The sequence below is a fragment of the Anabas testudineus genome, chromosome 24 (genome assembly GCF_900324465.2).
Source record: "Anabas testudineus chromosome 24, fAnaTes1.2, whole genome shotgun sequence".
Taxonomy (NCBI): Eukaryota; Metazoa; Chordata; class Actinopteri; order Anabantiformes; family Anabantidae; genus Anabas; species Anabas testudineus.
Window position 1 is genome coordinate 11,620,188 of NC_046632.1, and position 27,498 is coordinate 11,647,685.

Consider the following 27,498-nt stretch of genomic DNA (forward strand, 5'->3'; position numbering starts at 1 on the left):
GGGAAACATACTACCAGGGCAGTTGGCACTAACATGCTAAGCCGCGGACTCTATCATGGTCAGAGTGTATATGTTTGAGATAACCTGTAGAGCCAAGTGTTACAAAGGAGAGGAAAGCTCAAGGCGGGCCTTAAAATGAGGCTCCTCTCTCCAGGAGCTACACAGTACCTTTGCACATTGGATCATAGTACAGCCACGTCACTGTTACTGGTGCTGCTCATGTCACAGGAATGAATGGGTTGATTTGTGGGAGCCTTCGTCCTGCTTGAAGGTGGTGTGTCTCCTTGGCAACCAACTCCATCTCTGGTCAGAAGCTTAGGATGACAGAGAGTACCCAGCTCGCAAGACAGGAGCTACTTTACTCTCTGTTGATCACTATGCAGTCCAGGTTTGACCCCTACCACAGTACGTGGGGTCAGATCTTTTTCTTCTGCCCCAAAAAAGTGTGGCTGCTCCTTCACCTCTGAATATCCACCAATTGTTTGGTTTATAAAATGCCAAAAAGCATAAAACAAATTCCAGGACAATTTCCCAGAATCCAAGTTCAAATTATCAAAAAGCTTATTTTGCCAGAAAAACAGTGGATATTTTAGTTCCTGTCATAAAAAAGAGCAAATATTCCCATTGGAAAAGCTGAAATAAGTAAAATATTAGCATTTTTTGTAAATGGTTGAATTTGCTTTAATGCATCTAAAAAAAAAGAATATTGTGAAAAGTTAATTTTGTTCATTAGTACAAAAAATACTTTTTTGGTTTTAATTTTGAGGTAAGGTTTTCATGAGGTATAAGGTCTCATGAAAATGAGACCTTATATAACTCATGAAAATTAAATCTCCAGTCTCCCAGAATATTATATTATTTAATTTGGAGTTTGAGTAAATTACTATTCATAGAGTATTAATAGTGTGCATCTCTCTGTAGTCAGTACACAATAATACAGAAGAACTTGAGTCATGCACGTCTTCAGGAAATGAGCTACTATTGTTGCATTCCTAGTTTCAAGCCTCAAGTTTCCACAGTTGGTGATGATTTAGGGCCATGTCATGTGCTGATGTTTTATCAAAGTCAAAGTCAATGCAACCATTTCCAAGGGGATTTTTGAGCACTTCATGCCTCCATTTGCTGACAGGCTTTATGGAAATGCTGATTTCCTTTTCCAACAGCACCTACCCACAACCAAAACTACCACTAAATGGTTTGCAGACTACAATGTTACTGTGCTTTTTCGGCCAAGTTACCTGACCTAGACCACATAGAGAATCTAAACTGTGTTGTCAAGATGAAGATGAGAAATACCTGATCCAACAATACAGACGAGCTGAAGGCTGCTATCAAAGCAACCTGGTCTTGAGTAACAACTCAACAGTACCACAGGCTGATTGCCTTCATGCCACACTGAATTGATGCAGTAATTCAAGGACTCTCAAACAAGTTTATTGATGCATGAGTGAACAGACTTTTAAGAAGTTGGTCATTTTTTTATTGTAAAAAATTTGGAGAACATAATATTATAATAAATAAGCACATTCTGAGACCAAATTGGCTATTCATTTGATATATAAAGGTATATAAATAAGTGTCTGTGTTGGTTTTCTCCAGGCACTCTGGCCTTCTCCCACACTACAAAGACATACAGTTAGGCTAATTGGTGACTAAACTACCCATAGGTTGGAATGGGAATTTGTCTCTATATGTCAGCCCTGTGATAGACTGGCGACCTTTCCAGAGTGCACCCCACCTCTCACCCAGTGACTGACTCCAGCACCCCACCCCCATTAACATGAAACCTGGTTGAGATAATGAACGGTTGCATGGATATTATTTCACAAACTCACAAGACTTATCCTGTAATTTATACCTTCATTTAAAAAAAAATTTAAAAATGTGCTTTAAAAAATACAAGTAATGCTTCAGTATGGAAATTTTAGCTTTAAGATACAAATCCTACATAATCTCAAAACTAATTTATTGCATTTTCCTTCCAGGTCTTGATGACTACTGAGAAAACGTCCACTTCCACACATGAAAGCCATAAGATGTGACTGAAAGCTCTGCAGAATTTCCAGTACAGTAAGTGGATTGTATTGTGTCCCTGAAAAGTTTGGGAAAGGCAAATCCTTAACAGATTTTGTAACTTTGTAAAGTTACTCTTTTCTCTTTAAAAATAAATTCTAATATCTCATACTAATTTTGTTGGTTGACGCATGAGGCTGCAGAGTTCCTAAAGAATCAGAGGTTATTCTGCTCTGCTTTACTCCTACTCCTTGATGTGACAGAAATTAGCAGAGTCGTTCCTGAGTTTCGCTCTTACTCAGCAGCCTGCCTGTTTCTGGCAGATGTAGTGACGTGAAAAATAAAACTCTTTATAAAACTCCAACTTGCACTCGTGCCATCAAGAGATAACTGATTCAGCTTGAGTATTTAGTCATCTTTTGTAACAAGGAGAGATGTCTCATTCAGGGAGAACAGGAAAGAACAATGTGTATTCTGCATATTTTGGGGCGATAAAAAAAAGAAGACGCAGTAACTTCTCTTACTCATAGGTACTTTTTTTGCTTGATCAGTGCTGGCTGTCAGTTTTTAAGAGCAGGACTCAATCTTGTACAGTCAAAAGTTGTGCATGCAAAAGTTTAACTTAGTAATAGATTTCTGTAATGTCATACTTTTCACGTTTGTGTCATGAGATGAGGTGGCCTTCCACACTGTTTAGTCACAAAAAGAAGTGGGCTGAATGCCAGATGCTTCTGGTAACACTAAAAATGACACTGACACTGTACATAGACATTCAAATAGGGCAGACGTGCCAGGCAGGCAGTCGCCGTCTTATCTCTCATCTCTCTTTGTGTACATGGAAAATTAAATAACTCACACACACACACACACACACACAGAAAAAGCTTTATAAGAACCTTGCCTACGGCACAAGGCCGTGCAGGTGTAGTGTAGAGCAAGATAAAAAAATAATAATAATAATAATTCAGTGTGATTACTTTTAGATTATAATGAGCTTCTTGGGTCTTTTAAAATCAATAAAATAAGCTGTTGTAGTTTGTTGTAGTTTAACAAGCTGTCATTTATTAACTTTTACAACCAGGTTAACTTTTCTCCCGTCCTCCAGTCTTCATGCGAAGCTAACCTGATGCTACCTGTAGCTTTATATATTTATCCGACAGTAAGTTTTATTGGTCTTCTCGTCTACTGCAACTTTTAGCAAGTGAGCAAAAAAAAAAAAAAGCATATGTCCCACATGTTGAGACACAGTTTTTTGGTCCACCTGTGATTACCATCACACTGACTGATCCCAATGAGGCATATCCTTCTCATTTTGTATGCTAATTAAGATGCAGGTGACTCATCTTGATGTCTGCTTCTGTGAATAGATTAGCGGGTGCCTGTGCTGACCGGTCGTGCTTCGCTGCGTACCTCCTCTGCATCAGCCTTCGTTGCACTTTTAAACAAGGTCATCTGACCACACAAAAACATCGCCACCAACTCATTTTATGCTTTATTTTGTGTGTGTATGTATTTCTCAGATTGTGAAGATTTGATAAATAAAATGTTAATGCAGAATTTATCTTGTTTGGCCTACAAAAAAAAAAAGAAAAAAAAAAAAGAGCGGTTTAAAAAAATGAGCACCAAGGTCTGTGTTTGGCACTCTCACAATAGGCTTTTCTCCACATGAGTGAAGCAAACAGGTGAAGGCCACCAGTGGCAGCCTCGCTCTTTTACAGACTGTTCTTTTTTAGGCTTTTGAGCATTTATCAGGGTCGCACTTTTCCAAGTGCCTCTGTATGTGTGTGTGTTTCTTTTTGTATAACTTTTTCCATCTACTTAAATATGTTTTACTGATTTGTGTTACATAATCTATGATTCATTGATACATCTTTATCAGGAGAAATAAATTACGAATTTTTTGTGTATTCTTTCATATTTGTATAGCTAGTTATAATATTATAGAAAAAAAGGGTCTGATCGACAGTTCTTATGCTGGTTTTTTTTGATATACACGTGCACATATCAGTAAAGATGAACTCTAAATACTTAACTTAACCCCGTTGAGCTCCTGCAGATTCTAAACGGAAAAAAACATGCTTGCTGTTTTGTTTTATAACCTTTATATTAGAAAAAATATATAATTTGTGATGTATTAATTGTCTTGAACCTTTATTTATAGGAAAAAAGTAGTGGTAGGAGTGTTTCTAATGTCCAAATGTCTGTTTCTCCAATGAGAGGTGACAGGTTTATTCTAGCGCTACAGTTCCTGTTGGAATATTTTTGAAAAGAAGGGGCATGATATATATGTCATGTTTCATCTACTGACTTTTGCAGCATAGCGTTAGGTGGATTTGGAATTAAAGTGCACAATAAACTCTGACTAATGAGTGCAGATTAAGAGGAAAATGTTGGATAATTGTGCAGTTATTGTGATGTTGAACACTAAACAGGAAGAAACAGGGTTTGCCATTTTTAGTTCATACCTGCTGTTTTTTTCTTGCACACATGGTATTTGTTTTCTCCTTTAGACACTATATATATACTATATAGCATTTCTGAAAATATGGCTTTCAGGGGCAACAAATACTTGCATAGGAGAACCATGTTATCTTGTTACATAGCTGCACAATGCATTTTTGGTTGCTCTTAGAAGAAATACAGGCGTATAGGTTCTGTACATTCCTCCCTTAGGGAAACAAATGACACAAATACCAATATAGAGTTGTCTTTCAAAGTGTAGTGGAGCATGTTCACAAGAGTGTGGAACAATGTTTCTCTGCTTATCACAAGGTAAAACATCCCCTTTGACCCCCATACGTACAGATACAGTACAAACAGAAAGGCCAATCCAAGTGAACACAAAACAGAAAAAATACAGTGCACAGTTTCTTGTGGCTCCTATTGCGCAATCCCCTACAAACCACATGTGTCAGACCCAAACCACATTTTTAAAAGCGCAACTAAACATTAAGTAAACACTCAACAAATTTTAAAATAGTAAGAATAGAATAGAGTAGAATGAACCACATTGTGCTAGGATGGCCTCTTATATATGTGTTAAGATCCCTTAATTAAACACTACGTCAGCAGCATTCATTCATAAATAAAAATGCTCAGACATACACATTAAACAACAAAGCATGGACGTGGTGATTGTGTGTGTATGTTTTACTTGTATTGCATATTTTACTTTCGTGCAAGGGTTTCTGCAGTCGTAATAAACAAAGTCAGAGACCAAAGCCACAAGTTTTACTGTACATGCACTCACACATGCGCACACAATACATATAAACACACAGCTGTACATGTCACAGCCAAAACGCACACTCATAAACACACATGTAGCACAGATGAGGATGTGGCCTTGCAGAAAAGGGTGGTGAAATTACTCACTGTCACACAAGCATAAACACATAAACACGTGCACACGCAAACACATGTGCCTTCTGTCACACATATGTTGAGGACAAAGAGACACAGGGGCACAAGATGGACGCATTTTGTACCAAATGCAAATGAAAGTAATTAGGGATCAGTGCTTAAAGCGTCTTCTCCTCCTTTTCCATATTGTACCACACTGATTAGAGCCAGGCAGCGTCTGGTCTGTGAAGTGGAGTGTTGTTACATGTGGCGTGTTAGCATTAACCATCGTGGTGTGTATTTCTTGTTATGTCAGGTCCATGCAGATCATTACTTCTTGAAGAATGTGGACGTTTTTGTAAACCTTGGGGAAACATAATCACGATAACTTTAAGACTTTAAGTTACATTTGTGTCATGTAGGATGGCGATTTCACCTATCTATCTGATTTTTCTTTATGGCAGATTAGCTCCTCTTTGTCTCGCCAGCAAACACACTGCCATCACTCAGTGTGTGGAGAAATGAGGGACAGACAAAGAGAGGGGTGAGATGGAGAACAGGAGTAATGAAGCCATGTATGTGCTTTCCCTGGTGGTTTTAATGGTGAGCGCGGGCCATAATTCATTCCAACACACACGCACACCAGCACAAGTGAATGCACACTCACACATGCACGCACACACAGATGCCCAAAGCCATACAGTAATTTGGACTCCCTCTTTGTGTCTTTGTGTGCATCCTACCCTCCATTTAGGCCAGTGCAGAGAAGATATATGGATGTGTGGAACAGAGTGACCTTGACATTGTGTGTGTGTGTGTGTGTGTGTGTGTGTGTGTGAATTGGGTGGATTAGTGCTTATACTGACTTTGCACCAGATCACCCACCTATGAATCATTATAATGGCACAGAAGTCCATCAATTTTAAAACAAAATTAACAATTACAGCAGAATGTTAATAATAATACTTTTATTTATTATTAATCCACTTGAAATTCTTATTCGACAGGCAGCAACATTTTAGGCACCAAGGGTTCAGGGTTCAGTGTGATTTCCAGGGACAATAATACTGCTGTCCAGTGAAAACTGCTGAAAGCAGTGGAGACATATTTGCTTCCAGGTTTTTGAGCAAGGCTCACAATTCTAACCTATCATTATATTATCATTTTTTGTTTCATCTGTAATGTTGGAGCATTTTCATTTATATATAATTTCACAATAAATCCAGTTTTCCTTGGGATAATGTTGCTTTCCCACAAATAAAACGTGAAAGAAATGCGAAACAGTTCTATACACAGGGGCTTTAATGTCAAAACATCAACATAAAGTCATAAACACAACGTTCTCTGTGTCGTGTATTTATCTCATTAATCTGTGCCCAGCACCTAATGAAATTTAACACTTACTAACGCAACCCTGCCTTAATCTAAAAATAAGACACATTTTTTGTGTGTCAGGGTTGGGATGATGTCACAATGACTTCTGTAAGGAGGGAAAGAAATGTGGCGTTTTAGTCATTTGAGGTTAACCAAAGAAGAAAAGAAGCAATAAGTTAAATTGCTGCAATACAGCATGGGTTAGTTAATAATCTAAAGTGGAACACACACTGTGCTAGATAACACATTTCCATGTATGTCAGCAATGGATGTTGCAACATACAGTTTACAATATTTAAACACACATGTATTAGAATACACTTCTTATATTTTTATTAAAAATATATAGATAAAATAGTTCACTCATTTCATTACATGACTTTTCATGAACATTTACATTTAGTCATTAGGCTTTTATCCAAAGTGACTTACAAGTGAGAGACAAGGTACAAGAGCCCTTAACCATAAAAAGGCAGCATGATGGAGCGCTGTATTGTATATGACGCCCCATGACCTAGTGCACACACGTAATGCAGTCACATGTAGCCACATGCTACAGTGGGAGGTTATGCTCTCATCCCAGAGGGTGGTGGGGGATGGGAGCATGATGGGGGCTAGTGGGCTTTTACAGCAACAGGATTGAGAGCAAGCTGAGCACGATACCTGCTTACATGAGGAAATAACAAAGAGTAGCTGTGTGTGTGTATGTGTAAGACGTTTTCTCTCTGAGAGTGAGGAGGAGATGAAGGCTGGACAGGCAGACTTTCTGTTTCCTGCATGGTTATTCCACCTCATCTCCCTCCCTTCAACCAGCCCAGCATCAATCCTTCCTCTTTCTCTGTGCGAGGATGTTATTGTAAAAAAGTGAGATCGACAGCATATAGTAGGAAAAGAAATATATAAAAAATGATATAGTAGAGAGGTGAGAAAATGAATCAAGTGAAGGTGAGAAACGAAGAGCAGAAGCTCTGTGGAGGAAATTTTTTAACAACATTTAATTTAATGTATTAATCTTGCTGTATAAATCATTACATGCAATCAACACATTGACTTCCCCTAATGTAACAGTGCACTGGTTATCCAGTTCAGTCCAGTTAGTGCTCAAATCTCCATCAATTAAGATACAAAGAAATCAAGTAAATGATTTTAAATTCATGATGATGCTTCACGAAAGTGCAGCAAATTAAAAACCGAACATGCATCCGCCTCCACTGTTGTTTTCCTTCTCCACAGTTAAGATGGTGATGTCATCCACACTTGTCTTTCTTTTTTTCCTCAAACCTCATAGTGTATGTGGAGCGGACAGCTGCTCTACTACATCCTCTTTCTATCCTCTTCACCTTCAGATATCAGTATCTTTTCATGTGCGAGAGAGATGGAAAACTGCAGCGAGGTCAGGCAGCGATTGAAAGATGAAATATCAGTAGTGCGTTACCATGACACATTATGTTCTCTTTTTTTTATATTGGATGTTTAACACCTACACCATTAAAATACTGCTTCCCTTGTGGAATTAATTTCTGAAAGTAGAAGTCACCTGGGAAAAAAATCTCAATCATTTGAAGGCTTTTACCTGCTCATAGAAAACTCTGATATTCTCACTCATCTTGAATTTATTGTAGCATTATTGTTCATATTTAAGAAATACAACATTTTAAACAGATTCATCCATACTACAAAAGAAACTGCTAATAGTATTTCTAAATATCTTAATCATTCATCCTGAAAATACAATAATAATTATATTTAAAATAATGATCTGAACATATTTCTTTTCCTCAAGTTATGAAGGACAAATATAAAAATAAGAGAGCAGTGAAGGTGAAGGTGACGCTGCTGTGAGGCTCAGTTTTTCCTTTAATACTACTGTACATATCGGACTGTGACATCATTTTATCATTCTAATTTTTAAAATATGCCAGTTTCAACACTCTGCCACCTCTGACTATCTCACTCTCGACTCATCCAGCCATTTCCTCTCACCTCCTCTCCTGTCGCTCTTTCTTTCATTTCACTGCACCTCACCTCTGCCTATCACTTTTCACACCGATACTGTTCATCACGTCCTCACACTTGTACTTGTGATGTGCCCGTATGGATACACATACTATAAATATCAAAGAAAGAGGAGCAATGTAAAGTCCTGTGTGTAAATTTCCCCACGTTACAACAAGCAATATGTGTAAAGCAATTTGTACAAATTCATGGTGATGATGACGGCTGCTTCTTTATCTTTTCGTACATGTTTAGTGTGTGTGTGTATTTGTGTGTGAATCTTTAATTATAAAAGGACTGTGCAGTGTGAAGCAGTCTGTCATCCCACCACAGGCTGTGAGTGTGAGCTATAATCTGCCTTGATGACGCTGATCACAGCCTGTGAATGGAGGTGCTGCGGGACAATGCCCAACCGCTCTGTGCCAGAGTGGCATTACAGAGATGACATCATCCACTGCAGCACTTAGTCTGCTTATGCACACAACTGGTTACACACAAAGATACACACACACACACACACACAGTATCACTTACGACTGCTTAGTTTTCAGGTCTCCCTCTGCCTTGGATCTGTCCTTGTGCTGCCAGCAGCAGCTAACACGTGTGTTTGTGCATGTTTGTGTAGTGTAGAGTTCAGATAAGGTATAGAGATCAGGCGAGCTGTCGTGATTAAGAGATGCCCCACCACATCCATCAAGGGGAGAGGGGAGCGAAGCCCACTAATGGTCATAACTCAACAGATCTATCACCCCTCCATCTTGTTTACACCATGAATCTCACACACACTGCACACCGATGACTCATTCCTCATTAGCCAGTCAGTTCGTGTGTACATGGCGTTGTGTCTCTCATTTGGATGTGTACGTGGAGAGATCTGTCTTTCTACGCATTAACAAGTGTGAATAGGGAGATCCATAGACAGACAGACATGTTGTTATAACTAATATCAATGGAAGCTAGAAGCCTCAGTGACTCCTCAGCATCCTGTCAGGTCGGACAGTTGTCTTTCCTTTATCCTTGTTCAAATGGCACAGTTATTAATGCTTAAGCCTTTGATTCAGTTTAAACAGAGTGTGTTGGGTGTGCTGTCTGGTCACATCAAACAGTCAGGTCGGTCATACCTGTTATAAATGAGCAGACCTAAAAAGGCGACAAGAAACTGTCCATCAGTGTGCAGACTGGAAAAAAAAGTTTAGTCATAGGTCAGAAGGTTTATTACAAAAAACAATACTAGGAGATTCAACTTTCATGTATTTCTTTAGTATTTTATTACATTTTATTACATTTTCTTCAATTAATCTATTGTATTGTTTGTCTAACTTGAGTTATATTATTGTGAAACCATGTGCTGCAGTGGTTTTGTTTTCGGGGGCCACGCAAAATTAGTAAAAGCACATGATTTATCTGTAAATTTATGGCGATCCCTCAGTGTGCATCAAATTGGCTTCTTCTATGTTTTAACTGAGCCCACAAATCAGCAGTGGCGAGGAGCAAAGATCTTAGATTTTGTAAAATATCAGTTCCTAGACCGACACATCCCAGGTACTGAATACTGGTATCACTTCTTTTGTGGTTTTGTAGTTGTCACAATGTATGAAACCTATGACTCATTGTTAGAGCCTCATATGGATAACAATATGATACAATGCTCAGTGAGCCATAGCTCAGATCACCAGAATCAGTCATAATACCTTTTGTAGAGCGACTCAAATAAGATTAGAACGGGTTAGTGAAACAACAGACCAGAGTATAATAGGCAGGATTACAAATGGGGGCAGTAGCTAGTTACTTACTATAGCTACATTCAGGAAAAATAGTGACAGAAAGATCATTGTCAGTTAGACAAACATAAATAATCTTAATTTTAAATAAAAAAAAAATCCCACTAATACATGTTTTTGTTTTTTGAAAATTAATAAATGTTAAATTCGCTTCTGTATCCACTGAAAATTACTTTGGTAGAATGGCTACACTAAACGAATTATGAGCTAAAGGCAGCTCAGTCTGACCATTATACACGAAAGACTACAAGTTCTCTTTGGTTGCTGAAGCTGTAGATGGAAGTCTTGCAGAAGCTCTCTATCCTTTGCAAGCATTTTATGTGCATGTAGTGCTAAGTCTCAATACTACAACACATATTAATATAAATATACACACCTGTATGGAAAAACTCATATGGCACTGTACACACGCCACTCCTTCAGGTAGGATAGAATTACATCCCTGCCTGACACTGAGAGTTTAACCACTACTGTTTAAATCCATCACCTTTATGTCTAATCATCCTAATCCGCATACTCCCAGGTAAAAGCAAACGTACATGGTCGCCCATGTAAACACACCTGTAACCTAATGCACACACATACAACACAGTGCTGTTGAGGGTTTATGTGCTATTTCTTGGGGCTGTGTACAGCGAGCCCTGAGCACACAGGTTAATTGCTTTCTGTATTAAAACAAAGATGACGAGCCCACTGACATGTAACAAGGCACAAAATGTGGGTGGAGATGAAGATAGCAGGCAAACAGAAGAAATAAGAAACCGCTGCACATAAAGACACGAGTACAAAGCTTTGGAATACACTAATTTTAAATAACAATACAAAATGCAAACTCAAATGGAAAAATTATAGAATCCGGAATAACAATAACGCTGCCCTACAATAAAATCGAGAGAAGAAACGAAAATGGAAAACCAGATGAGTTCAGAGGAGTTTCCAGCCAAGCAGTAACCTCGGTGACCTCGCACAGACTGGTGTGACTGCAGCCAGACCAGACGTTCAGTCAGTCAGGTGACCAGCTGACTGGACACTGCCTTTGAAATGTGGGTTTGGTATTTGTAGTTGTGGTGAGCCTGCTTGCTCAGTCATAAAGCAAGTTTGAGCGTTTTGGAAATTGCTGAGAACCCAAAACTTGGCAAATAACTGTTTCGCAGAGCGCAGTGAACTTTTTTTTCCAGCTCTTTTTTTCATCCTCTCTAAAATGTTTCCTCCTCGTGAAAGAGAGATGGAAAATATTAAGCAAATTAGAGGTTGCTAGAGGTCATTTTGTATATCTGAGAACAAACGAAAATGCCAGACTGGTAGACCAAAAGTACCTGATGCGTGAGCTGGGTTTGGTAACATAACAGTGTGGTTATGGATGTACTATTCTCTATATGACAACAGAGTTTGGTTACGAAATAATTTGGCTTAGTGGTTAAAAATGAGGCCTCTCTGGAGTGCTGTGACGCTAAGTACTTTGAAGATGATTCAGTAATTGTTCATAGCATGAAACACATGGTAACGTCACAGTAGCATAAAATTATGATTAGAGGGGTTATTGTCATCTGATCCTGGTTAAAATGCTTAAAATGCACACACGCTCAAATTATATATATATAATTTTATTATTATTTGATAAAATAATAAAATAAAATAGAATCGACATGTATAAATCACAGAAAAGTTTTTGTCTTGTTTGTGCAGTTAACACATGTCCCATAAGTTTCATCTTAACTTTTGTGCCCACAAGCACAAATAAACACGATCTCTGGGAAGAAGTCGCAGAAACAGGAGAGATACAGTAACACCACCTCAATGATAGCAGGATTCCTGCTGATTAAAGTATATGTTGAGCTGATTCTCAGGGTCAGTGATGCTTTACTGTGATTTGAAGATTATCCTACTTGTCTTTGGACACATTAGTAAGTTGTGAGATTCTTGTGAGTTAATAAGGAAAACCTTTATTTTTTTTAAATAAATAAATATACTTTTTTTAAATTTCATACAAAATTAGTTTATACTATCTGATAGATGTCTTACCTTCAGCATGCTGTCATGTTAATTGGATGTTTAATAGCATTAAGGTATTAAATACCAGTGTCAAGTGCTCATCACTTAACTGATTAGATTTAATTAAATGAGACGTCCAGCTTCTGCTGCTGAGGTCAATAGTTAATAAAACTAATATAAAGACTTGATAAATTAATGTAGTGTTAACATTTGTTTGAATCTTCTCCAAGAACCTTTCAGTTTTATAGAAATCTGACACATACCACACACAAACACACACGTCAATAGCTAATGTGGAATAATCTTTCTATGATAGCAGGCTCGGTCTCTGGCAGTGGGGGAACGTGACGTACTGGTCATCCTGAACAGGAGGAACGAAGAAAAGGGGAATAAAGAGAAGACAGCCTGGTCGGGCTCAGTGTTAATATTTGGCATAGGCGCCTGGGGGAGATTTCAGACATGCAAGCATAGACCCTTTAGAGATACTTGACAACAAACTATTTCTGATGGCTCCCCCTCTCTCTTTTCCTTCGTGTTTCGCAATAACCGAGAAAAGTTACCCAGCCCAGTATCAGGTATCAGAGGGCTGCTCCATGCCTTCTCTCATTTAATGCAGCTGTACACAAAATAAACATTGTGCAAGAGGACTCCCAGGAACCTGAGAGGAACACAGAGTTGTTTTGCTACTTAGATCGCTCCAGCCTGACGTGAAAAAGGGATTTATTTTCTGTGTGTGTGTGTGTGTGTGTGTGTGTGTGTGCGTGCGTGAGGTTAAATTTGTTCATGGAGGAGCTTTCAGAAACACACACCGCTTTGGAAAACAATTTAACTTCTGAATTAGCAGCACATGTAAGGCAAGCAAGGCCTGTAACATTTTCCTTTCTGGACTGGAAATATTTGTCATGGTAATGTGAGCTGTTATAAACAGTCCTGTTGCTCCCACAGCACCTGTGATGTAGATGCACTTGCAATATGCAATATTTTCATATTCAGGAATAAAAAAAGTTAAGACACTGACACAGAAAGAGTGTGAAGCCTTACCAAGCTTTATTTACATGCGCACCATTTCTTATACAAACTAGATTACAATTCAAAATGGAATACACAGGAAAAATACCCACTAACATCAAGTTGAGAAGAAGCAAGATTAATAAAGGGCAAAGTTCAAAGGTCAAAGTTCGTAGGTGAGAGCTGGCCTGGGCCTCTTAACAAGGATGAAAAAGTTCAAGAGAAGATAACGAAAAGGAGATGCTTGAGAGGCGATAAAGGTATCTAGTGGTATGTCTCTTATATTTTTTGCTTTTCTTAGCTTTAAAGTTGCATGTGTTGCTCTGCAGGTGTGTGTGCTGGGCATGAGAAAAAGGAATCCGTGCCTGATTGAAGGAGGTGCACTGAGTGGTTGTGTGAAACGTCCTCTTCACTACGACTAAATGTAAAATCTGCTCAAAGTCCAACACATTTTACACTGATTATACAAAATGTTAGCAAAACTTTCCTGCAATTGAGATCCCTTTGTAGATAATCAGAGATTAATAACCCCTCTTTAAATAGAAAGGATTACAGTGTTCCCTGGATTTACCTTGTCAGTCTTCTTCACAGGAATAGCAAAGCAATATTTAGTACGGTCAGTGTAGATTCAAATTCTGAGCAGTTCAGGTAATGGCTCAGGATTCCTCCTGCCAAAAGAAATGTGATGAAATTTTAGCTTTCAACTTGACAAGATGTAGAAATTTGCAGCTCATTGTCAGGTGATGCTTCAACCTCATCAAAGTCATAACCAGACAGCTCACTGCCAGCACCGTGATGTGAACCTACTGTACTCCATGTGCAATAAAAACCAAGTGTGAAGCTGGAGGAACATCATTTTAAGGAAGCTTTCCCTGTGTCTGTGACGATGTACACACACTTTTAATTATAAACCCATTATGCGAGAGGATGGTGCAAATGCTGCTCTGTAAGCCCTGATTTCAAAAATAGAAACATTGTGTGTGTTTGAGTGCTAAGGACACAGGGTTTTACAATTTCTGTAGAGGGACGGCACCATTGGAAGGGTCCAGGGCGGAGGGTACAGCTACATGCACTTAACCTCAGATAGCACAGTAGATCATTCTAGCCACCCATGCACACACACACACTCCTCTGCCTTGGCCTCAAAGTGATATACACACATCTGTACACTATTATACATAGTGGGGCATACGCTTCATGTTTCTACCCCAGACAGAGAAAAGGTACCAGGGTCTTCAGATGCTACAACAATGGTGTTTTCCACCATTTTCAAATTCAGTTTCAACAATAAAATCGCTGGTAACAGTGTTCCCTCTTACCTGCCGCATAACTTTGTTCATTATTTCTTCAACTTTACCTTCAGAGGTACACAAAATCCAGGGGTCAAGTACTACATGAGTATATAAGGACATACAGCGAGTATATATGCATTTCACACAATTCATAATGCATAAATACATACATGCATACAACTGGCTGTGCTGTATGCACCATGAGGGATAGTGAGGGATTACATATCCTCATGAGATAAATTTGACAGAAAGAAACACACACACACACGCACACACACATTGACATGTACTCAGGAGATACAGGAAGTCACTTGCAGGAGCACCAGGCGTGTCCATGTGGGGATGTGTGTATGTGTCACAAGTCCAACAAGAGGAGAAAAAAGCTATGACAGCAAAACCAAAAATAACAGACCGCACAAAGTCTTAATCCGGACATTTATCTTCCTTCTTCCTCTTCATCGTGACGGCCAAAAGTTCACAGATTACAAGTTCACAAACACAAAGCATTACTGTTTTTATCAAGAAATGTTAAAATACCATTACAATATGACTTGATGTTACTTAAACGGGAAGCCTCCTTTCCCCCCTGAGTGATTCTATATATGCATAACAAGCCCCACAAGCTCCTGAAAAGAAAACAGTAGAGCTTAACACAGATCCCTGGTATTATTTTTTTTCTATCTACGTACATGTGTGTTATGTAAGTGTGTGTGTGTGTGTTTGTGTGTGTGCATGTATGTGCTCTGATTTGGCTGCCAGCATATCCTACTGTTTGTTTCAAGTAATTTGGCAATGTACAGAGATAGCTTATTGTTTTACTCAAGAAACAAATGGCTTCTAGAGGAATGAGCCTTAAACCCTGCTCCCTCCCCGCCGGCGCCGTCTACAGGTTCAACCTCGCTGTGCTACAAGTGGTTGCAGCTTTGGGCTTCTGCAGGTCTTGGGTAAAAACAGAATAACAACGAAAAAAAAAACAACAACACGGCTTGCTCTCGGGACAGGATTCAACACTGTTTTCATAGCACCTGTTTTGAGTGTGGAAATGTTCACAACCCCAGGACACAGGTATTCATTTTGGCTACATCATATGCTGTGATAAACAACCTCAACAGAACTCACCAGAAGCTAAGAAAACTAAGACAGACAAGATCTAAGCCCCTCCTTCTCCAACTTTCCACTAGAGATTTTCTTCATCTACTCGTTTACCTCTTTTTCACTTTACAAATAACAAAACATATTTTATAGTACTCAGCTAATTGGAGTTTAAATTGGAGCAGTTTTTGAAGAACAAAATGGGAAGTGCATGGCATTAAGTTCAGAAAAGCTCTAAAGGTTTTTAACTTTTGCAAACTGGGGCAAAGTGTCTGTATGTGTGTTTGCATGTACTGTATGTGTGGCCACCAAGTAAGAAACCCCATTTCCACCTTTTCAATTGATCAATACACCAAATTCTTTTGTACAGACATGTATGATACAGAAACAATTATGATAAAACAGAAAATCCCAAAAACACTCATGTAACATTTAAAATCACTAGCTGAGAACAGAGGGACTTTTTATTTCCAACATAACACATCCCAGAAAACCACTGGATTAGATTTACACCACATCACTTCTTGTATTTTTTTTTCACTTTACAGTTATGTTTTTGTTTCGTTTTTGTTTTTTTGTCTTCAACGGGAACAACGCTCCTTCCATCTTTGCTTGATATTTACTTCTTGTGTTCTACTTGAAACCCCTTCTGATAAGCAGTATCTCTTTGATATCAACAGAGTGGATGTCAAAGGAAAATTGCATAATTCTTAGATTTGTGAGTTTGCTGTGATTGTTTGACATAGCTTTCTTTTTGTTGTTGTTTCCCAGGAGGCTTCGAGGGCTGAAGTGCAGAATCTCTAGAGTCTGTTGGGTTGCTCATGGTTCACCAGTGTGGGAGCAAAGGTAAAGCTCTTGAGAGGAAGTCTTCTTCTGTAAACACAGGGTTTGTATGTACGTTGTGCTGATGGCAGGTTTGGCAAAAAGGATGTTGTGTCTGATCTTCTCTTGCACTACACAGTTCAGACCTGGACAGAAAAGGACATGACACGATTATTTTGAGTGTGAGCATTTTATGCTTTCTGTAAAAAAAAAAAAACTTTTTAGATCACTGCCCTGCATGTAGGAGACCAGGGTACAAATCCCAACTCTGGTTGCTTACGTGTCTCTCATATATCTAACAACTCACTTACTGCTATGTCAAGGAGGAGCCAGGATGATGGGTCAGGGGGGAGATATCATCCCCCACAAGAAAATTTAGTTTTTTTATTGGGCAGTAGCTCAGGTGGTAGTCAGTTGTGGTAGTCTGTGAACATATGGTTTGATTCCTGGTTCCTCCTGGCTACTGGCCAGTGACCCTACTTGCTGAGGTGTCCTGAAACCCTGTAGTAGTGCTGACAGCAAGAAGATTCTCAATGGTTAAGGTCTGGACTCTGTGGTGACCAACCTATGTGTGAAAATGTGAAAACCTATGTGTGCCAATGAATCCTGATATGATCAGGTCATCTTGGAATATCATGGAAGAAAAGAAAATCCATTGATGGAATAACCTGGTCATTCAGGTAGTTAACTACCTGTGGCTGACCCTAGACCAACTGCAGCAACCCCAGATCATCACTTCACCTTCCTCTCTTCAGCAAGTAGGGTGTGCCCATCACTCTGGAACTTCTTTAATCTCCTCAAATTTGCTTGATACTGAAACAGATTAACATCTCTAAAATAATAATAAATTAATCTGAACCGTATAAGTATCTTTTTTTTTAGGTTCTGTGCCAGAATAGGCACGGGGAGAACAAGTTTCAACTCTCACTAACACTAAAAGGACATTATTGATTTATCCATATGGAAACCAACATACCTGCTCTGCTCCTTCCTGGTCTGTGCCTCTCAGCCAGGTACCCAGCTATGAGAGGTCTGCTTGGTGCTTGTGAAGTTGCCAACTCCATTCATATTGGCCAGAGAGTCAAAGTTAAAATCTAGGCCATCTGCGTCCATCAGCTCATTCCTGATAATAGAGTCCATATCACACTCCAGGCTGCCATTGAACATGTCCAAATCCAGATCTGTTGGGAAACGGTCCTGACAGATCCCTCCATTGCTGCTAACTGTTCCATTCAGGAAGATTGAGGTGTCGATCTGCATGGAGGAAGACCCATTTCCTCCCAAGGGTGAGAGCAGGAGCTGCTGCTTGGCATTAGCCACAGTGTTAGCGTCATTGGCTAGGTTAAGGCCTCCGTTTATAGACCTCAAGGAGCTCTGGTTGTGGTTATTACTTTGCAATATTTGCCCTTGGTTGCTTTGAAGTCCTCCGGTGGTCCCAAAGGTCATTATAGGATCATTGCGGAGCATGAGGCCACGGCGAGAGTTCTGGGAAATGATGGCGGCTGCACTGGTCTGAGACATCAGCGGGTCAGACTGGGTCATCATGACATCGCTGTGGCTGTGGCTGTCTGAGTTGAGCAGGTCCTGTAGTGTCTGGCTGCCAAAGCGAGACATGCTGTTGCTGGAGAAGGAGGTCTGCTTGTTCTCCTGGATGGTCTGCATGGGGGATGAACGCATAGAGGAGCCCGTTGTGTGAGGGCCAAAAATTGAGTTACTGTAGCCATTACCTCCGCTGTTAGAAGAAGAGTTGGAGGAAGGAGAGGGGGTGGAGGAAGGTGAGCCTAACCCATTGGGTTTGGACCCAAAATTGAACCCTGAGGAACTATTTGGAGCTGTCTGACTGGAAGGGGTTGGCACCAGATTGATGTTATCTAGCAACTCATCCATCAGCTCATCTGTGAGTCCGTCATTCAGATTCATTGTACCTGCCAGGTCTGCCAGGCGGGGTAGCTCAGTTGGCACAGTCTTCCCGTTAGTTGTAGGGTTGCCAGGAGACAGTGCCCTGCCAGGACTGGAGTAAAACATAGGTGAGAGAGGGGGCTCGTCATCTGGCACCTCATCAAGCTCAGGGTTGGCCAGAATAGGTGAGAGGCGACCGCTCACAGTGCTGGCATTGGAATTAGTGCGGGAACGGAAGTCTGTCCAGGCGTCCAGCTCCTCGCTGCTGCGTGACGTTGGGCTTCCGGGCCACTTGGAGAGACCTGAAGGACTGTCTCCGCCACCTTCACCGGCTGCAGCAGCTGCAGCCTGCAGAGCAGCCTTCTTTTTGGCAGCACGGCCACGGGCGGACTTGGTATACTTGTTGCTGTTGTCCATGGAGACTGCACGGCGCCGAGGAGCCTTCCCACCCTTTCCTCCTTCGGGGTTGATCATCCACCAGGAACTTTTCCCTGTTCCCTCGTTCTGGACACGGATAAAACGGCTGTGGAGGGAAAGGTTGTGCCGGATGGAGTTCTGTAACACAAGAGATCAACAGACTGCAGTTAGCAATGTGTGTGAAATTCTTTTGACTGTTCAGTCGTTTGCTTTCTTGCCTTTTACTAATATGACATTCAATGAATACCTCTCTTTAACACCAAAACACTCATCCATAAACCACCCACATCCACTGGTTCTGCAGCAATGTAAACAGTTGGTCTTGATGACTAACACACAAGAAGAAAACCTATTGTTTCAATTCTTCAATTCATCCACTAAATATAGACAGGAACACATTAACGTGCAGCAGCACTTAGTGCTGATGTCTGCATTGTTCCCACTGTAGCTTTTGTCTTTTGAGTGTAAGAGAAAAGAGACAGTGGTCTGTAATCAAGCTTCTCCTCGATTATGAATGACATATACAAAGAGTCCCTATGCTGCATAAGGAGAGCATTCTGTGTCATGTGTGTTATTTTGTGTGTGTGTGTGTGTGTGTGTGTGTGTGTGTGTGTGTGTATGTGAGTGCTCAGTGTGTATTGATCAAGCCCCTTCTTTGTGCATGCCCAAGAGAGTCTTTGTGTGGGAACTGGTTCTCATGACAGCCCCTGCTAATGATTAATAGTCGCAACACAGATGTGTATGAAGGTTATAAGGCTCAAACTGCGATATAACACCCCTGTTCAAATAATTTGTTCTACCGCTAGATTTGTTTTTGTACATAATTAACAGTTTTGTAGTAGATTTACACACATTTTGCAGCGTGGCCCTAGACATGCCATTGTGAGCCTGTTGCCCATTCACCACTGTGCTTCATGAACTTTTGTAGCCATAGTAAATACCTGCAAAACTTTTGAAGAGATTTCCAACAGCCTTAATTGTACTGTGTTTAATGCTAATAAGCAAATGTTAGCATAGCAAAATTTCAGTTTACACAACAGGAAAATACACAAAAGCTAGGAAAACAAAACAGTTTCACGAGGCTATAGCACCATTAGTAGGCTGTGCAAGTTTCACTGAGATTCTAATTCAATTCAGTCATTACTCATTTTCACTAATTCATTACTGGAGATTAAAACAAGGACTTCATGCAAATTCTGGCTTTACGGTCATTTAAGTTTTGAGATTCCAACTGTACTTGATCTGTGAATTACACCCACCCATGTCCATCTGGACACACTTGCAGCCATCTGGTTACTTATCATTTCATGGTTCGTATATGACGGCACAATGGTGATACACCAATGGGAAAGACGCACTCACATACTCTCACTCACCATCTGAAATGCCAACTTATAGTGATAACACAAGTGTATATGGAGTTTTTCGTCCCTCACTTTCATTGCACTTTGTTTTCCTTGTTCTTTCTTGTCTTATGCCCTGTAACCCACTGAAGACCTTGTTGACCTCAGTCTCCTTCTCTTTCCATGCACCCTCCCTCTTCCTCAGTTTCTGTTGTTTCATAAACACATAGCTCTTATGGGCCCTGAGGGATTCTGGGGCTATTCTATATCCTCCCATTTAAACAACCGACCGCCATCCACAACATGCACACATTTTTTTTCTCTCTCTGTTTTCCTCCTATGTATATTTTTACTCCCTAAAACAGAACAGATTTCTGTGTTCAAACCAGCACAGGCCGAATTTTTATCATTTTTGTGGGAATCACAATATTGTTTTCCACGAAGCTGTACCGTCTTTCCTGGGCAACAGCTTACTGGCAATATGGTCTGGGTTGTTATTCTGGTCAATCAGAGAGTAGAAAGAGAAGGCTTCAGTTACATTTCTGAATGCTAGGCTGGCAGAGTAAGAAGGTTTGCTCTTTGGGGACAAACTGAACCTATGACCCTGTGCGAGTGTGCGTGTGCTTTTGAGTATTTATATGTTTGTTGTACTGAAATGCCCAGTTTTGAAATTGTGCCCATTTAATAAATAAGTGCATGCAAAATTAGTTTCTGCAGCACTTTTTGTTTTTTGTAACCACAAGTGAAGTGTGCATTAGCGAACCCATAAAAACCTGCATGTAATCTTGAATGGAGTGTGCATATGAATGCACATTTTCCAAGCAAGTTTGTGTGTAAGTGTGTGTGTGTGTGCCTGCGCGGGTGTGTATTCTGTGCAATGAGGTAAGATGAGAAGAGATACCAGTGAGACCAGTGTTTATCTTCTGCCAGCATCTCTTGAGGCATGACGTAATGTTGCTTTATTACAGGACATTTTACAGACACACACACACACACACACACGTTCACATGCTCACACTAGCTAAAAGGTTTCCAGCTGCCAGGGTGATGTAAATAATGGCAGAAGATAGACTTCGTAAAGAAAAGAGGACTTCTGGTGGGATGAATGAGAGAAAAATGAATGGAATGTGAGCTTCCTTCACCAGCTGCTCTAAACATTTACCTGCCAGCACCTGACACTTCATCAATACTTCTGCCTCGCTTTATCCTTGCACCCCCCAACTCCCTCCTCCAACAGAGCCACTTGTTTAATGTTTCTCCTCTCTGTGCCACTGCTCATATTCTTCTAATGTCAGGTGAGATATTGCTCACCTGACGTCTAACTCGATGTGATGGTGCAGCAATAAAACGAAAAAGGACATCTGCAACTGAAGCATGGGCAGTGATAAAAAGAAAAAAAAACTGTGGCAAGTGGAAGTGTGAATGGGCGATAGTGAAAAAAGAGGGTGAGAAGATAATGATTGCAAGATGAAACAAGAAAAAATGTGTCAAGTGTGTGTGTGTGTGTGTGTGTGTAGTAGTAAATCCTCCTACTGTGCTGCACAAACCATATATTTCTAAGATATATTGTCTTGAAAGCTACGTACATCAAAGCTTTGAGCATCACAAAAACAACTGGACTCCGAAGTCTTTCAGATATTGGCAAGTAAAAACAAACCCATCCACACTTGTAGTTTTCTAAGTGCTCAATGTGTTGATTTATGATTTTGTTAGACTGACTTTGGGGTTGTTTACCACTTTTTTTTTGCATTTTCTTTTCTTTAGATTTCATCTAGAAGTTTGGTCTCTCCTACAGACTGCAATATCTCACGTCTGGCTGATGATTTACAACTGTTCATAATATTTAACTTCCCAGGGGTTCATTAAACTACTGGTAAATAAAAACGATCCTCCACAGGCCCTGTGTGTAACAAAATACTAGGAAAACACACAGCTATCTAAATCTCAAGACCTGTGTCTTCAATTTAAAAACCATTTCTTTCCCTAAATCTGTATCTACATCACCCCTTATGCTCGTTTGAAGGGGATCTTCCCAGAAAGCAGATTGAATGAACCCTGAACTCTGACTTTGTCAAATCTGTGAAATTTAGAACAGATGATCGGAGTTTCTTCACTCCTTTCTGAGGACAGTATGTTCTCTCCGAGTTAAGTGCACACTTGGAGAATGAAATAAGACATCATCAATGGAGCTGCAATACTACGATTCGCCATGGCAACAGGCAATTAAAGAGCAGAGCTGCTATTTTCAGCGATTACTGCAGTAATGTACAGTAATCACCATACAGGGGAACTGACTCAACAACCTCACAGCTGTCTTCATGCCCACAGACATCCAGTATTTTAAAGAAAAATAATGTCCAACCAAGCTTTGTATCTATCTATATCTAAAATTTGAAATTCAGTTACAGAAAGACTATTCTGAAATATGCCTCAGTTATTTGGAGAATGCACAGTACACCCTGTATGTATTTGTGTATGTACATGGCACGTTATGTGAGTGTGATAGTGTACGCTGACTACTGTAGCTTCTCTGGGGTATTCCCAAAGCCCATTAATAAAAACAGCTCACTGAGACAGCAGCTCTGATTCATAACTCCTACTATGCAGCCATGAGAGCTAAAAATCTCACCGACACACACTCTCACATACACTACTACAGCAAAGGAGTTTTCTTTATTGCTTGACCTTATTTGCTCTCCATGTTCTACTGCTGTTGGGATTCTTACTCACTGTATAGTTCATAAGACAGAAGTATCAATTTGAATTATTAGTTTGTCATTTTGGGAAATATATGCGTTGCCTGAGAAGATTGATACAACTTTTTTATATTTTGGGTAAATATGAAGTTACCCAGTGGTCAATTAGCTCATCTTTGCATAAAGGATAACAGTGGTTGTCACCTTAATGAAAAGCACTAGAAGATGATGTACAGTTATCTACTGTAGTTGCCCAGTGTAACATTTTTGAAGCCAGCTAACTCGAAATATCTTGACAAAGCTGAACTTGCTTCATGAGACAGGCCCCATCTGTGTGTTTGCATGTGTGTGTGTGTGTGTGTATCTGTGCACCAGCTGCAACCAGGGCTCAGGAACACAGAGGCTTTTTTGTCCGTCAGCAACATGTGGGAACAATTAATCACTGTCGGGAACCATGCTAGGAATCTCTCTTTCTCCCTTCTCTCATTATTCGGACTTTTGAAAGGTGCGTAGGAGGAAACTGATATGTTTGCATTAATGTAATCTGTTCATTTGGAGGTGGACTTCTTTTATTTTAAAGGAGGCACTTTAAGGACATTTTAAGTCTAATGAGGGGGAATTAGCTGAATGTATTGCCATAGATGCAGGGCAAATTTCTAGAAATGAATACCTGTGAGGTCACTCAGAAGCAGACTCCCCTGATTGGTCTAGAGTATTGTGAGAATGCTTCCTAATTGGTTGCAGCAGCTACTTTCAGCCATGGTGATTGGTGCGGTAGCCAGGCAGTTCAGAGAAGGGAGGGTCTGCACGTAGTTGCAAGTGTATTTCATCAGCCAGCTACAGCACATATTTGAACTCCAATGTACAGTATGAACTGGGTCAGTTTCACTTTGCTAGATTCCTGTATTCTGAATGAGCCCGACAGAAACATTTTAGTGTCCACTCGAACCCCAACACAACCTTCTTTGCCTTTATTAGTGAGGAAATACAAAAAATCACACACTCAGCACACAATCCAAATGTTCCACATGTGTAGTGCAGCAGGAAAGAGTTGGGTCAGATGGTTATAGAGTCAAGGAGTCAGGAGACAATGCTAAGTCAAAGGTCAAAGTGCTTTGCAGCTCTTGCGTCAGACATCTTAGTGCCTCCCCTTCAACCCTGCTACCTGCTGTGATTGGACAAACTCTGTGACCTGAGCCTCACACCTCTCATGTACTTCACCAGCACTGTGTCTGTATGAGTGACAGTCCTGGCCAAACATAACCACATTTTATCAGCCATTATGTAAACCAGCACCAATCTCAGTCTAATGTCAACAGTGTCTGCTGGGTCAAGCTGAAAACTTGCGCAACATCAGAGACCATTTGAGACGAGGGATTGACAACGGACTGTGGGTAAAATCGTGATCGTCTTGCCCCGAAATGTTGCTTCTTTTGCCAATGCAAACAAGATTGTCTTTGTGTAAACAGGCAACAGGTAGTGTCCTAGGCAAATGCACAACAGATAAATGACAACTATAAAATGTTTTAAACTAAACACCAAAGCCACATGAGATGACTGACCTCCTTTTTAGTTTTTGAGATATTAAACAAAAAAGCAAAGAAAGAAAAAACTTGGAAGCTTTAAAAGTCACAGTATATCAATCAATTAAATAGGGATATATGTAGAAAAAACTGTATACAGAGTCTATAAAACAGAGTTTATTTCTAAAAATGAATCTATTCTATCGTCAGACAAAGCTGCAAATGCACCTAAAGAGGTTTATTTTACACAATCGCAACTCTACTAATAATATTTAATAGCACATTATATACGATGCATGATTCTGCTTGCAAAAGTATGAAAGCAAACCAACTTTTCTTATTTGTGGTATAGTTAAGGGGGGAATTAAAATCAGCAGGTACAAGTGGGTTTATAAATAAACAACCTGGCTGGTCTGCGCTAATACTTCAGAGAGAGGACGGCTATTTATTGCGTGACCCTATACAAACACACAAAAACACCCACACATTTTGTCCGGGCTCCAGCGGCCCTGAGCTCTGGACTGCAGACAGAACATTCCATTCTCTTCAATCATATGCGAGTTTCCCGGCCAGCGGCTGGGTGTCTCTCCCAGCTTGTGCGTCTGTGAGTTGTATTTATGTGTGTACACATTAGGAGTCCTGTTTGTGCTGATTATTTTGTTCTTACTGCCCTCCCCTCCTTCTTAATACAATATATTTATATTAAGTAATAGTGGTCGTGGAGACAATTCAGGAAATGCAGCAGATTTTCCTTGAATCTCATGTTCAATCTATAATACTTTATTTAAACTGACAAATCCATCATTATGTTATGAAAAGCAATATCAGGTTCCTTGAAGAATGAAATTACAACGAACAAAAACACACACACTGCTTTCCAAGAGCGGTGACCTTGTTAATTCACTAAAAGCCGCCTCTTGTCAGCGTTGGGAGCTCACTAATGCAAAGTCAATCTTTCTCCTTCTCTTTCCGGCTCTTTCTCTCATCTCTGATGTTTTCTTTTTTTCTTTTTTGCCTAGATCTAAGGTGTCCCGTGTTGTCTAAGGCCACATGCTCAAAGGCCTCCTTGTTTACTCTCACATTTCATCCAATCGCTTGGTCTGAGGTGGGGGAGTTGGCCGACCCATCCTACTTCAAAGAGCCAATCAGTGCGAGCCTGCGCAAAGGCTCGGTTGGTCACGTTAGTCACCCCTTTATTGGGTCAGCGTGTTTCGATGAGTGCTGGACGGTCACTTCAGTTCCTATGGTGCATGTGGCTCATCGTCATGCTCAGGTTTACTATACACACACACACATGCACGCACACTGGAAGGAGAATCAGTGACATGAAAAGCAGAGAGCAGCTGGGAAGTCTGTGTTCTCATGATCTGAATCCTGCAAAAATAAACAAAGACAAACTTTTTCTCATCCACATCAAATACTGAACTTAAAAGGCATAAACCGTCGGTGCACATTACACCAACACACTGTTTATTACATCTCACGACGAGACGTGTCTCCTTTGCTTTGGGACAACACAGGACATCCCTGCTGGTTTTTATCAACCTGAGTTCCAGGACAGTGCGTCCTTAAGCTACGGAGCAACTGCGCCTGCCAAGAACACACACACACACACACACACACACACACACACACACACACACACACACACACACACAGAAGTGCAGTGACAACAGAAACAACCCAGCAGAGGCAATGACAACTTACTCAGAGACACAGACTGAGAAACAGAACTGAATGTATCTGAACGCGTTTCTGCAAATCTTTGAGTTTCTAAGTGGTTCCAAGTCGAAATCGAATCAATTAGTCTTCAACTTTTCTCCTTCACTGACAGTTTATTGAAAAATGTGAATGTCTGTTTTTAACTATTATCTAGCGATTTAAACACACAGTAAATTGTGTGAGGCCCTTTGTCGAAATGATTTTGTAAAACTTTGTAAATTTAAACACAACTTACACTCACAGTCCCAGACTTTCTATAGTTTGTGCCCTAATTAATGAGATAGTGGCCTTAGTAGAGCCGGAATTACTTAATCTCTACTCTGCATATATCTGCATCTAAAGAATATCTGCATACTTCTTAACGTGACCTAAATTTAAAATGCTCATTTCATCTGTCGAACTTTTTCGATCTGTTATAAAATGAAAAATACACACGGGGCATTTCCAAAGGACACTATAAGCCATCTGCCAGTCAATAAATCCAGCCAGCGGGAACATGCTTTTAATAGATTTGGTGATAAACTGCTAGTGGATTTAAAACAAGTATTTGCTGTGTGTCGTTTGGGTTCGTCTGTGGGCTTAGGTTGACAGATCCTCTGCCCCCGCTCGGTGATGATGCTGTGGTGACTCGCAGCCTGCCCTTTTTAAGAACCTAAACTATTTCAACATCTGACATCTAAAAATAAAGAGAGGGTCCAGAGGGCAAGTCTGCTAGTGACGATTATCGTATTTATCCTGGCATATGAGTGCACTGATGACAGATGCACTCTAATATACGCAAAAACACACACAGAGTAGGGAGGCGCAGTGGCGAGGGTGGTGCATAGGAGACATAATCATAGAGAGAGGGGTGAAAGGCAGGAGAGGCCAATCACCAGATGACCCCACCGGTTTCCATTATGGAGCTTGTCTATGTGAACAGGTGATTAACGAGACTTTGAAAGAGCAAAGAGATTGAGAGACATCAAGTGAGATTGAAGGAGAACGCTAGATAAAGAGCGGAGAGAAGGCCGGTAGGGTGTCTACATGATTAATTACATCTCAGTGCGATATGAGCAGCGGAGAGAAGTGAAGGGACAGAGGGAGCACGGGGGGGGCAGAATCATTCATAATTATCAGGAAGGGGAATGTTGCTATTCCTGTGGGAAGATATGGTGTAGGTGACAAGGGACATGGGTGCACGTTTG

General features: G+C 40.3%; 1 protein-coding gene across 1 annotated transcript in view; it reads right to left on the reverse strand.

Annotated features, from left to right (window-relative positions):
* Positions 1 to 13,522: 13,522 nt before the first annotated feature.
* Positions 13,523 to 27,498, reverse strand: part of foxo3b (forkhead box O3b) — a 38,826-nt gene continuing 24,850 nt past the window's right edge. Inside the window, exons 3-4 of the mRNA XM_026340913.1 lie at positions 17,688 to 19,165; positions 13,523 to 16,857 (exon numbers count right to left, since the gene is read on the reverse strand). Coding sequence (XP_026196698.1) covers positions 17,717 to 19,165 — 1,449 coding nt within the window. The 3' untranslated portion in view covers positions 13,523 to 16,857; positions 17,688 to 17,716. The remainder of the gene's footprint in view (positions 16,858 to 17,687; positions 19,166 to 27,498) is intronic.